The sequence below is a fragment of the Lepidothrix coronata genome, unplaced genomic scaffold, assembly GCF_001604755.1.
Source record: "Lepidothrix coronata isolate B3197 unplaced genomic scaffold, Lepidothrix_coronata-1.0 Scaffold59, whole genome shotgun sequence".
In the NCBI taxonomy this organism is placed as follows: domain Eukaryota; kingdom Metazoa; phylum Chordata; class Aves; order Passeriformes; family Pipridae; genus Lepidothrix; species Lepidothrix coronata.
In genome coordinates this window covers 2,909,985-2,923,072 of record NW_016690239.1, presented here as the reverse complement: position 1 = coordinate 2,923,072, position 13,088 = coordinate 2,909,985, and the positions used below count along the sequence as shown (strand labels likewise).

At 36.1% G+C, this 13,088-nt stretch overlaps 1 protein-coding gene across 7 annotated transcripts in view; it reads right to left on the bottom strand.

Moving 5' to 3' along the window:
• MLLT10 (myeloid/lymphoid or mixed-lineage leukemia; translocated to, 10) overlaps positions 1 to 13,088 on the bottom strand; it is a 123,189-nt gene that overhangs the window by 88,722 nt on the left and 21,379 nt on the right. For all 7 annotated transcript variants that reach the window (XM_017817132.1, XM_017817129.1, XM_017817133.1 and 4 more), the window contains one exon: positions 11,550 to 11,604. In XM_017817132.1, the coding sequence (XP_017672621.1) occupies positions 11,550 to 11,604 (55 nt within the window). The remainder of the gene's footprint in view (positions 1 to 11,549; positions 11,605 to 13,088) is intronic.

Genomic DNA, 13,088 nt, shown 5'->3' with positions numbered 1-13,088 from the left:
AACACCAATTCTACTACTTGGAAGTCTTTTTTCAATACTAAGATGCTGAGAGTTGTTGGTTTGTTCCAGTGGACGACTGTTTGCTGTGACTGTTAATTTAGCAGAAGCTGCTATACAGCTAACCCAACATATTGCTATACTGACACTAATAACAGGATTATTAAGAGTAATAACACCTCATCTGAAAGTGAATTTGCTGTGGCTAATCATTTGACGTGAATTCTGCCCTTTCCCAAGAGGAAAACTAAAGTCTCTCATCAAAAGACCTTCAGTATGCTTTAAAAATAACTGTGCTTTCCTCGTACCCAGGCTTACTTGTATGCAAACATTAAGGACATAAAATGACAGACTCATATAATTAGATGATCTAGCAGATTATTAGATTAGGCAAGCAAAGTAAATTATCACTGTGTAAATGCATGCTATAATGAAAGAAAAAGACAACAGTAATAAAAAAAACCCACACAAACCCTACCATACTGCCTCACTGCAGGTCTTTTTGAGATTTGTTTTCATCTTGGATTTTCTCTTCTCAACTACTCTAATGAATCTAAAGGGTTTTTATTTCTTCACCTAAGTGTACTTTGATTCAAACTGAGCTAAACACAAAACTGTATTTGCTTACAGTAGTATTGTTGACACTCTGGAATGATATTTAGAATAAAGAGCACATATGCCATTCCAGAGGCTTTTCTTAAGGCACAAATCTTCTCCAGTTGCTTCCAATGGATCTGTTTTCCCCCTTCCTGTTTACTAAATTGGTAGTTATAATTTCTATAGAAAACGAAAAGTGCATGCACACAACAGTATATCACACATATCATGCTAGTATTTCAACTGCAACTAAATACAATATCTCTGCTGCTTCATTATTTTATTCACAGATAGTTTCACTAAGTAAGTGTTATAAGGGCTTTTCTAAGATTTGCAAACTGCAAGTGCCAGAGTCATTTTACTGAAGAGAAATAAATGTTAACATGGTGTTAATGGAAATATTTATCTTTAAAAAGAAACACCATTCATCTAATAAAGCCATTAAGCCAATAGAAAAGTGACACTAAGATTTGGGAAAAAAAACCTTCTTCAGTTAGCTACACATAATCAGATGGCAAAAGCTTTTATTTCAGATGTAATTAAACCTGTACTCCAGTTACCCTTACACATAATGAAAAATTATTATGTAAATATACAAAATATACCAGACATTAAAAAAAATCACTTACTAAGCCAACTGAAATTTAGGTAAAGAATTTTCACTACAAGAAACCAGTTTCAGAAGTAACTTTACCTGAATACTGCTTCATAACTATCCAAAAAACCTGAAAACCCAAACCCTATAAGCTTAACATACTGCTATTTCCAAAATACAAAGCACACATCCGGGATACCTGTGGGCAGTGGCCCCCTTTCATCTTTCATGGGAACAAACCCAGTATCTATACAATGAAACAAATGACATACCACAGCAGTAATGCACTTTTTGAACAAGGGGTCAGTAAGAGCCCAGAGAACTGACAATAAGGGACATTTTCCATTGGTTTCCATCTGGCACCTTCAGATTCCAGATAATCTGACCTTGCTGAAAAATCACAGTCTGTTCAACAATAATTTAACCATAATGGTGGTTGCAGCATTCCTATTACCAGCCTCAAATGCCTCCATCAAAAAGAAGTCTAACTCCAGGACCAGTTCCCACTAGGATTCACACGCCCTGTACACAACTTCTTAAATATTCTTTTGTCCAAAGTTTAATTGGTGAAGAAATATAGAATTCTTAGAGAGCAACAACCAGCTCACCTGGAAAAGTCTAAAGAGACAAAGGAGCAGCAGCTGTCCCTGAAGAAAGAGTAAGGAAGGTATTTTTCCATAACAAGTGTGGTTAAGGACTGGTTGTCTAAAGGTGCTGTGGAATCTCCATCTTTGAAGAACTCAACGTCTCTAGACTCCTCCACAAAATTTTTGAACTTAAGGGAGGTCAAGCAGATTCAGTTTTGCCATGTAAGGACCAAACAGTAGTGGAGGAAAATGGAAAAGGAAGCAAACAACCACCATTTTCTTAAGCATCAAAAGACTACTTGCAATTGTTACAAGGATAAGCGTTAGAAGTCAGGACACCTACAGCCAAACAAAGTGAGTGTGAGACCTCTCCTCTGTCTCACTGATGAAAGAAGGAGCTACTAGCATGGAAACAGACTTCTTACGTTTTCTGCAAAAAGAGTGCTCTTGAACAAATAACACAGCGCAAGAACTCCTTCCCAACCCTCTGCTGACACTTCTTTCTCTTGTAGACAACTACTCTCCAGCTGAGCACAGAGCTCAGAATCCCAACAGAATAAAGAACCTATTGCCATGTCCAGAGTTGAGTGCTTCTGTCTACTGTTTCCTACTGGATGACAATTGCCTACTTTGTCTGCAGAGATAATGAAACATTCTAAAGAGACATCCATTCAAACTGTACATAAAAGCCCAAAAAGTTAGAAAGCATTTAAAAGGATTTATGATATTAAAGACAACATTAAATTCATATTTTTCAATTTATTCCATCCAAGCCATAAAGACTGCACTATAAACTTCCTATTCAAATCACTTGTTACATTATTCTTAGGCGACTGTAATTTCATCAGCAACTATCCATCTTTCCTTCCCACCTAGGAATGAAAAAATCATCATTACATCCAGTCCTTTTGAGCTTTACAAATGTTTAACTGTGAAAAATACTGCTGTACATCCATGTTTTAGATTTTAAAATAAAAACCTCCAATAGCACTGTTCTACACATTCAACAACATGTAAAATATTCTCACTACTTTCTGTTGCAACTGAAATCATTTTATCAGCATTCCTCTTCAGCCAAATATCCCACAGAAATAACAGCAGGATACTCTTATTTCGTCCTAATTGTTCTCCAAAGTTAGCCAGGAAACTTGTGCCATTTTTGAGATCACTTTTGTTCCAAATGAGTTTATTAAACCCATTTTTATAAACCATATCATTTACTGTTTAAATCAATTACAAGCTTCCATTCACTTTAATTGTGCATGGTTTGAATCCAAACAAATGGCCACAGATTTTATTATTCACTTTAATTTTACTTATGAAACTTGCAGTAATTGCTAACAAACTATTCCCACTAAATACTTCAATTCACTTTTGTGACTTCAATTTACTTTTGGACTTCTGCCCTTCCAGGACAACTTTAACTGGAAGGGAGGGACATACATTTTTGCAAATGCAGGTATTGGCAGCTTGCAAAATGTTCTGAAAATTTTCTCTATACTCAAGATTACTTTGTTTCATTTTGGTTTTGTTATTTACCTTACTATTTTTCAAGCTTTGAGAAAGTGGCCATTTGACATATGTGCCTTCTCAGTAATAGTATTTTTACCAGACAACAATGCCTGGCTTGCTTACTTTAAATAAACTTAATTTCTTTTTTTTTTAAACTAAAGCCTAAAAAATTTATTACAACTATTCAAATCAGCCATCAAGTTTGCTTGTTTCTGTGCATTCTTATCAGAACTGCTTTCTCTGAAACTGCTGGAAAAAGCCCCTCAGGCTACCACGGACTGACAGACTCAGTGCCTTTTTTGCTTTAAGCAATCCAATATTCTACAATAATCGATGTCTCCATCCAGAAACTGTAAAACATCATCAGTTTTTAGTTTTTACTTACTGGTGATAGACAAATTAAAGTTCGAAATATTTACTTCAACTGTGCTTTCAAGTTCAATAACTTCAGGAAACGCTGCTTACATTTAAAGAAAATGCTTTCTAAGAAAACATCACATAAATATAACTAAGACATTTTCTTTTGAAGAGATTTTAGAAACAACTTCTACCAATGTTAAAACAACATCAAAAACCACACATAAGCTAATTCCAAGATCTACTTCAGTAACAACCATTTTTTCCAATATCAGATATTGGAAATTCTTGCTGAAAAGTCTTCGAAGTTTAAATACAGCTTATGAAACTTCCAGTATTTCACTTGAGTCCTTTTTAATTGTGATTTATCCCTCAGAAAGACACTCTACTGAATTTTGCCAATTTTTAAGTTTCGTTCTAGGTCACAAAATGTTTAATTACCAGCATAGAACTAGCCAAATTTTACCAGTCTTTCACTGAGATTTTTATTTCCAGTGCCTGATTTTTCACTCAGTGAAAACCTAGCAGTACATATTTAGCAGGTATAATTTCATTGTACATTGTTCATTAACATTCAGAGCAACAACGCTCAGACTCCAGACCCCTAGCTGATCTATCCTAATGTGACAGAGAACAAGGAACTCCTAACAATTTCATTACCAGCAGACACAAGACTGTTGCCAACAAAGAACCTTAAAAGTAGAAGCAAACTCAACCAAAGTAAGCTAAAATTAACAAAGAAAACTCAGGAAGATAAATAATACAGAGTATGTTAGCCATCTAACTAAATTTTTGCCTTTACAACTACTGCTTAATTGCCCAGAACTCGATTCACAAGCACTTTCACCATAAATAAGCTCACGGTACTTTTAAATAATTTTCCAGTGCAAATTTTGCTTTGATAGTCTTTTAAGTCATATTCACAAAATAACAGCAACTGACTCACAATCCAACCTACCATCCAGACCAAAGGAAGCACATGTCTAGCTTATGAATTAACAGACAGAAAAGGGACTAGACCAGCGCTACGCAGACACAGAGCAGGGACTACACTACGTCCCATGGTCAATGCTGAAGCTGTGCTGCAAAGCACTAATGGACTGCAGAGGACAAAATCATGAAGTCACTCTGAGCTCCAGCCACAAGAGAGCTCTGGGATATGATCATCATCTCCTAACTGTGCATCAGCTCCAGAGCAAAATTTGATTACGCATTCTGACTAAGTTCCTAAAGAGTCCTTTATATCTCATTAAAGAAGTTTTACTTTATTTCTAACTACAGCTCACTTCCAAACCAAGTGAATGTATTTATTATTGCAGCAGGTGCCTATTGAAATGTTAGTTTCTTATTAGAGTTCCTCCAAGTTGTCATTTAAGGATAGGCCTCAATCCGTTTCAACTATGGACTGTCAATAAAAAGTAGGGTCTCACTTTACTCTTCACTTTCAACTGTACATTCTTGCCCTCTCCCTGCAGTAGGAGTTTGCCAAGTGGCAGGGTAAATAATTTCTTTTTCATCTGATTAATAAATCTGTGGGAAACTGAAAAGTTTACCTTCCAGCAAGATCAGTAAATAGGTTGATGCAATCCACACTGAGGTTATATGATTACCATACACAAAACCACCACTGAAGAAACACCCAGTCATGGGAAAACCACAGTCCACACTCCCTTCAGCAGAGGTCAGCAGCTGTCCTAGATTATATGAAAATTGCACCTTCCCTTTCCACAACTATCAGACCTGCTGGCTGACTCCAAGACTGAGCTCTATCCAACTCTGCTGGATTTCAAAGGTGTACGTGAGACCATTACTGCTACTATTTACCAACAGGAAAGATTAAGTACTATTTTAAACCTTTAGTTAAGTATCTCCTCATTAAGGCATTTCATACACTTTAGTTTTGACTCTGCTCTTCCTTTTCTGCAAAAACAAGAAAATCTGCAGAAAATAAATCCGTCAGCTTAAGTTACTGTCTTTTTCTTACTTTATTAAATACAGGTTTAGAGTTTGCTATTGTTAATATAGCATTATTCACTATATTGTTTGATCCACTCTTCAAAAAGATGGGTAAAAAGAAGGTGCTCATACTAACTGCTAGAGCTCTCATCACTGTGGTTGGTAGTCAACCTTATCACTGGTATAGAATGGACAACTTCTGCTAGAAAAGTAAAAAAATATTATTTGTCTATGAAGAAAAGGCGCTTCATCCCACAGAGTCCTACTACTGAATTTCACCAAACTCTCGATTTAGAAAAATCTGCTCCTGAACTAAAGAACTGATTCACTTTCAGTCATCACTCAGCAGCACAACAAATAATTTGTTTTTAAAACAGCTACAGATAAAGTTCCATTGGTCCACTGAAGAAGCTAATAGTTTTAATAATTTTATCCAGTATGCTGTGGAATTAATGAGTTTCTCCCACCTCCCTCAAGAAATCTTTTCATACAACAAAAGGAAGAAATGTCATAAATAAGCACCTAAAACTTAAAAAAAAAATTCTAAATATACATTATGATTATTAGCAATATAAATCATAAATATACAATATCAAATCGATAAATATACAATATATTATATAGTAATACATATATTTTTATTACTAAAATATTTTAAGTTTATTATCAAGTTTTACTGTCTTTCCCAGTAAAAAAAAAAATAAATACACACTCCTGCAAATCTGCTCACAAGGACCAGAACATTTGTAGCTAAGCACTTGCAAAATGCATATACCTCTGTGTGTACATATGACATTACACCATCCACATTCTTAGACATTAACACCAAGAAAACTCATCAGAACAGTAAGACAGGGAGAGCTGCTGACTCTAATAATAACAACAGCTACAGGAAAACCTAGCATATAATGTTTTTATAGACTAGGGAGATCCTGATGCTAACCCATGGGGTGGGAAGAGGGCCTGGACATTACACAAAACCACCACATTGTTATCTGGCCTTTTCCCAAGCAGCTGCATGAAAGAAGTCTTGGTGAAAAGTCACACAAAGAATGCTGTTACACAGCATTCCTGATCATCATCCACTGGAATCAGATTTCAAAGTAACAACTTATACAGAAAAATCAAGCCTTTTAGGCTTACAGAAATTCATGGACAAAGGTAACTGCAAGAAAACTATTTAATTGGGAGATGCACAATATTAGATACAAGTGAACAATCTGCTTAAAAAACAGACTGCACATTCAGTATTATGAGAAGATAAAAGAATTGGGATTCAAAAAACTATAATCACTTCAAATGGTCATGATTTTATTTTCTCCTCACTGAGTGTCAAAAATCCAAAGGAAATTACTGCAAAAGTTAAAGAAACATTACTGAACTGAAAGGCTCAAAACTGCCAAACGTCAACAATTCTCAAGTATCTTTAAAGAAATGCTCACTTGTCACTGTTCTGTTTTTCAAAACAATGTGTTTATAGTTTATGCAACTCCTAATCCACATACAAGAGTACCAAGCTAAAGAAAAATTAATCTTTCAATAGCCTTCTTACACATAAGACAGCAAATCAATAAGCAACTCATATACATATCAAGTTTTATAATTTTAAAAAACTTTTATATTCAGTCATGTTTAAAAACACAAAGATGCCCCTAAATAAACATGAATACCAAATTTATCACGGAATTATGTCAATAAATGTATTCAAAGAGAAAAGTTCCTTTGTCAATTAAATCTTACTTTTCTACTTTTTATCAATAGGAAATTAATAAATAAAAAAGTGTAAAAAAACTAGTAAATAGCTTAATATAATTCATAGAACACCAATCTATGAACACTGAAGAAATCCTAATGTTTATATAAAAACAAAGACCACAAAATCCACATATAGGGAAGAATATTTTTGTTCACAAAACCTAACCATAGCTGTAAGAAAGTCATGGATATTAGGCAAACAAAATAATAAAACTTATTCAAAGCTTCTTCCTAAAATTTCTGGCAAATGCCCCACTCATAACTGTGCAATATCCCACTACTTTTAACAAATTAATTAAATAAAATGTGCAGCTAAACACAGTTAACTCCTAATAATCCTTAGGATAGATAAAACTCATTGGCAGACAAGCCACATCATGGATACTAGTTCAGGTTACACTCTGCTAAATCCAAGTGTATTGTTTCCAAGATCTGTGCAAGTGCAGGAGCAGAATGACCACTTTCACACAGTGTGCAGAGACCGAACAAACATGTGCAAACAGACCTTAGCTGCTTCTGTTCAGGGTCAGTTCAGGTCTTGACAATGGAAAGCACAGGAGGGACACTGAAGCAGACTAGAATATATTCTGCTCAAATCTAGACAGAATTCTCTCTTTGGGCTCACTACAGGTTCTGATTACAGCAGCAGCAGCCACCATCCCAAAGCCAAGAATGGATGCACTCTCCAGTGTACCCAAAGAGGTTACAGGAAGGAGTACTGGAAAGGTGAGCACAGAATAACTGATCTTTGCCACTTCCTGTCACTTCACAAGTGCCAAGTGGTATCAAATAAAACCACAAGATAACAGGTTCAGAACAAACTGGTGTACACTTTGACACATTGTGCAGCTCAACTGCAAAATGCCTTTCCACACAACATTATGGACACTAAACCTTCATACAGAAGGGAACACCCTAATAGTGTGATGGAACTCTTCTTTTATTAAACACAAAAATACCATCTCTGGTTCAAGAAGGCCCAAACCATAAATATTTATAGGCTGGGAAAGTATTCAGAGAAGGCACATGAGAACCTTCCCAAGAATCTAGTCCATGGTGATAAAAAGAGCAGGCCAAATGTTATTCAGCCTCCACGATATGCTCCTCTCCTCTTATTATCTCTCCTGTTGTCACTTTTACGTTCTAAGATCCATGACAGTACTGCTCCAAAAATACTGTGTTTAAGGTATCACTGAAAACTGTAAGTCTGTATTTGCCACAGATGATACTAGAGAATTCAACATTAACCCTTGGCAACTGTAATGATAAGCACAATCAACGCACAGTAGATGGCTTCAACCAGAGATACAGAACCTAAAAAGCAAATCTAAAGAAAAGGTGATCACCAGAAGGTCAGATAAGCAGCAACAGGCCAGTAAAAGGAAAGGGAGCAGGAGGAAAAATGTACACAAAGGAACCTCACACCATTTGGGAGTAGGAGGTAGGGACAAAAAACCTCACAGAATACCAACACAACCACACCATACACCACCATAATGTATAGTCAATTGTTAATACTTAGAGTCCATTTAAAATACTTATAAAAAACACGAGTTTGATTCCCAAACTTCTTTGTCACACATTACAGTGCGCCAGAGTTCTTAAAGGCAAGATAACACCTTTACAGAAGGGCTGTAAGATTAGGCTGCCTTCAGCTACAGTTGTGTGACTATGAGTGAAGACAGCCAATGTACAGGCTGCTTCTGAAAGAACAGTCCTGGCCATCCCCTTACACCAGCAATAGCATGGGGGGCTGGGGCAGGGAAATGACTCCATGCAGTAGCAGCATCTCACCACAGGTTAAGAAAATCACGGAACCCTACAGTAAAAGCTCACTAGACCATTAAGATTCCTGACATAAAAGAAAACACAGTACCTTCAAGGCCCAAAACACATTTCTTCACCTTATTAAAAAGTAAATATCCAGAAGACTGTTAAAAAAAAAAATCTACAAGATCAGCAGATCATGTGTGAGCTCAGCTATCTGCATATTCAAAACAAAAACTGCGTTGGTTTTCTGGCTACAAAATGAAGTTACTTGTTGCCAGAAGACAGAAGGAAGTATAACTTTATATCACTGACATAAAATCAGCAATTTCTTCACTTGTTCTGAAACTCTAAGACCATTTATTTCTATACTTAGAGAAGGAGACTCCATAATTACAAGTTTATAAAGCTAGATCCTTAGAAGATTTTATCAGAAATCTTTGTTTCAAAGTTTCTTCAGGAAACCTGCATCATTTTATCATTTCACTTGGCAGTAAATGGTGTAACAGCATTAAAAAAATTTAAGTATTAACATACTGTAAATGCCATTTTCAACTGGAAAGCCCAGTACATGATCTTCAACAATATTTCCTTAAGTTTGAAAATCTTCTGACACAACATCTTGTTAGACAACTCTTCGAAGGAAAGTTCAGGTCAAGAATGTAGATTTCTGAAATGCAACACCAGTCAGAGGTTGTTTTTTCCAAGGTTCATATCCTTCTGTAAAGCTGTTATTTAAAGGACATTCGGTCCATTTCTGTGTTGAACACCATGGACATGGTCTGTTACTGAGGTCTGTTACTGAGGATGTTTTCAGAAGGAAATATAAATTCTTAAGCCTCTCACCCTATGAGATTTTCACTATGATGAAAATACTTGGGCATTAAAATTATAGTACACTGTAACATCTTTGCTATTTAAACTTAAATAATTTCAATCTTATACAGTAACTCACTTTCAGACAAGAATTTATAATTACAATAGAGCCATAAGAGAGATAACTAATAGGATGCTCAGATCTTCAATGCACACTGTCAAAATAAGTTCTCAAGACTTTATGCAAAGGAAAAGTTTCAAAACCAACACAGACAACAGCAAAGCATTCCCAAATGCTACTTGAATACTACCTGAAAACACAAAGTTTATTGTATATTTCAATTGATTTGAGGATTCCTTATTAGTTATTTCCTAAAAAAGAGAAAGTGTTCAGCTGCCATTTCTGAAGAAATGAATTCCACACGGCCTTGTATCAACCTGTCTTGAGAGGAATGCTGAGGAAAAGGAATAAAACTAAAGTACTGAACTGGTACTTAAAATGATAGTTTCACTGACACATGACAACACAGCCTCAATACAATCTCCCAACACACACAAACAGCACCAAGTTCACTAAGGTGTGTGAGAGAGCAGACACTAGAATGGTAAACCTGCAGCATACACTGAATGAAGCAGTCCAAGGGTAGACAAGGGAAAGGGTAGATCATCCCAAAAATGAGCAGGCTCTGTGTTCCTGCAACTCAACTGCAACAGAAATACCAAGCTGCATCGACACTAAGTTAAGGTGTAATTAGCTGAATATTATGTATACAGCATAAAATCTGCAGAATACAATTTACATAGACACAGACTATGCAGATTACATAGACTGTCTAAATGAAATCCATAATCCGGATCAACACCTTCTCCTCTCACAAGGGAAAGGGCTCAGTATCAAACTGACCAAGGCTATTTACAGATAAATGATGGATGGGAATTTAGAAGTATCTAGTAAAGAGAGAAGAAGGGATTCCAGAAGGGATTGAAAAGTTCATTGCAATTTTTCACTCATATCACCCAGCTATTAGTACAAACATAACCAAGACAGGCTACTCAGTGGATATCTTCTCTAGCAGTTCTACTCAGCAGGAGCAGAACTGATGATAACCTGAACGGTGAAATTAGAAAGATGCAAAGGAGGGGTAATCACTACTGCAGATTTCCAGCTCTAACTTTTTTGTTACAGACCCTATTAGTAAATCAGGCATGAAAGAGCCATCCTTTGAAAATGCACTGGTGCATTTAGTCTGGGCTATAGACATAAAAATTCCACTCTCCTCTGTGAATGGTGCGCTTTTAACAGCTTTCTATAAATGCTCGGGCTCCAACTAAATACATTTAAAGTTTATCCACTTTACACATTAAAATCTTATGTTAAAATGCCATTCTTCTCTTCTTTCTTCCTAAAAATGAAACTAAGAATAATGGTAGATGTTCTCAAACTAAATTCAACCTAAATTGAACAAATAAAAGTTACTGTAAAACAGTTATCTCTTTCCAAACCAGCCAGTGTTTTTACTTATGCTTAGGTTCCCTATAATTTTTTTTCCACAGATTTTTTTCCCTCATACAAAATAAGAGAGTTCACAAAAAGGAAGAATAAAACTTACCCCCATTATCTGTTCTCTTTAAAGCACCATCCTTATGAGGGCATAATTCACATCTCTAGGAAAAAAAGCAAAAATAAAATAAAAAAATGGAATGATCATAGGAGCATTGAAAAAGAAACCACACACATCAAAACTGATATCTGACATTAAGGAAGCTACCATTCTTTAAAAGTGAATGGGTGTGTCTCCCCTTAACCTTTATTTGAATATTACGGTTAGTTTGTGACAAATGAAGCTTTCTTCTCTAGATCTTGAAACTATGACATACATTAAAGCTACTCGCAGCTCTAGCTCCAAGATTTTATTTCTGGATTCCATTCTCTGGAATTCTGGAGACAGGCCTCCAAAAACTATAGCATGGGATAGACTTACATGCTGAGAAACTTGGACACAGTCCAAAAACTCCCTACCATATTTCCTTCTCCTACGATGCCTGTATTGACCAAGGTGTTCAATCACAAAGGTGTGCCATGGATGTCATCAGCACATGTGCACACACTGCTGACTGCACAGTCTCTGCTGACTCTCACTCATTCTGAGAGCCTAAAAAACCTCTCATTTTCTGCCTCAGAAAAAGGAGGTCAGAAGTTGACTCATCCCTAAAATTCTTCAAGACTGCATGTCTGGAAATAAGCATTTTGACATAACATTCTTCCGACATACTGCAAGATCACAATAGAACAGTCTTTCTGCTACCACTGCCTCCTATCAAGTTCCTAATATCAAGTTTATCTCTAAGTGTCCTAGGGCAGTGTGAACCAATTCCAAACCAGAGATGACAGAAAGGGAACAGGTTTGACACACATACCACTTCAAATGCTCCAAATGACATGCAGAGGAAAATCATTATAGGAGATCCTATACTTGGGAATCACCTTAATGCAAACTTTATGTGTGCCCAGATTAGGGACAACTCAAAGCATACCACCCTAACAAGCTTTTTAAGCAAAGGAAAAATAGTCTGATAATCAGATGCAAACTTACCACCACATCCTCCAAACTGAGAGGGGCACCTGCCATTAGCACAGATTTTCTCCGTGCTCCCTGAACAGTGCTATTCTCCATTACCAGCTAACTAACAACACAGCAGATATAGGAGCCTATGATGATAAAAGAGCCTCAGAAACAGGTTGTGCAAACTTATGTGAGGCACTAGAAATTCCATTCCTGAAATTCATATAGCTAAAGTACATCTTCATGACTATCTTAACCTTTAGGACTAACTCTCTTAACCTATGAGAAAATTTATATTAGCAGCAAAGAGGCTTTCACAAAAAGCAGAAGAGAAAAAAATTATTTTTGTTCAGTGTATTGGTATAGAAAGCTGCACACAAAAAGAAAAATCTTTAGGATTCTAGCCTTTTGTCTTCTGTTTCACTCATCTGTCCCTTACATTCACTCACTAAAATGAGCAGCAATCTATCAAAAGGCAGCATTAAGTCTATGGTGAAATTAAGATATAAAAGTGGTTGAAAACTTCTGAATCATTCTGTAAGATGCCTCTAGACTGGGAGCATTACATCTTTTTCTTTTTTTTTT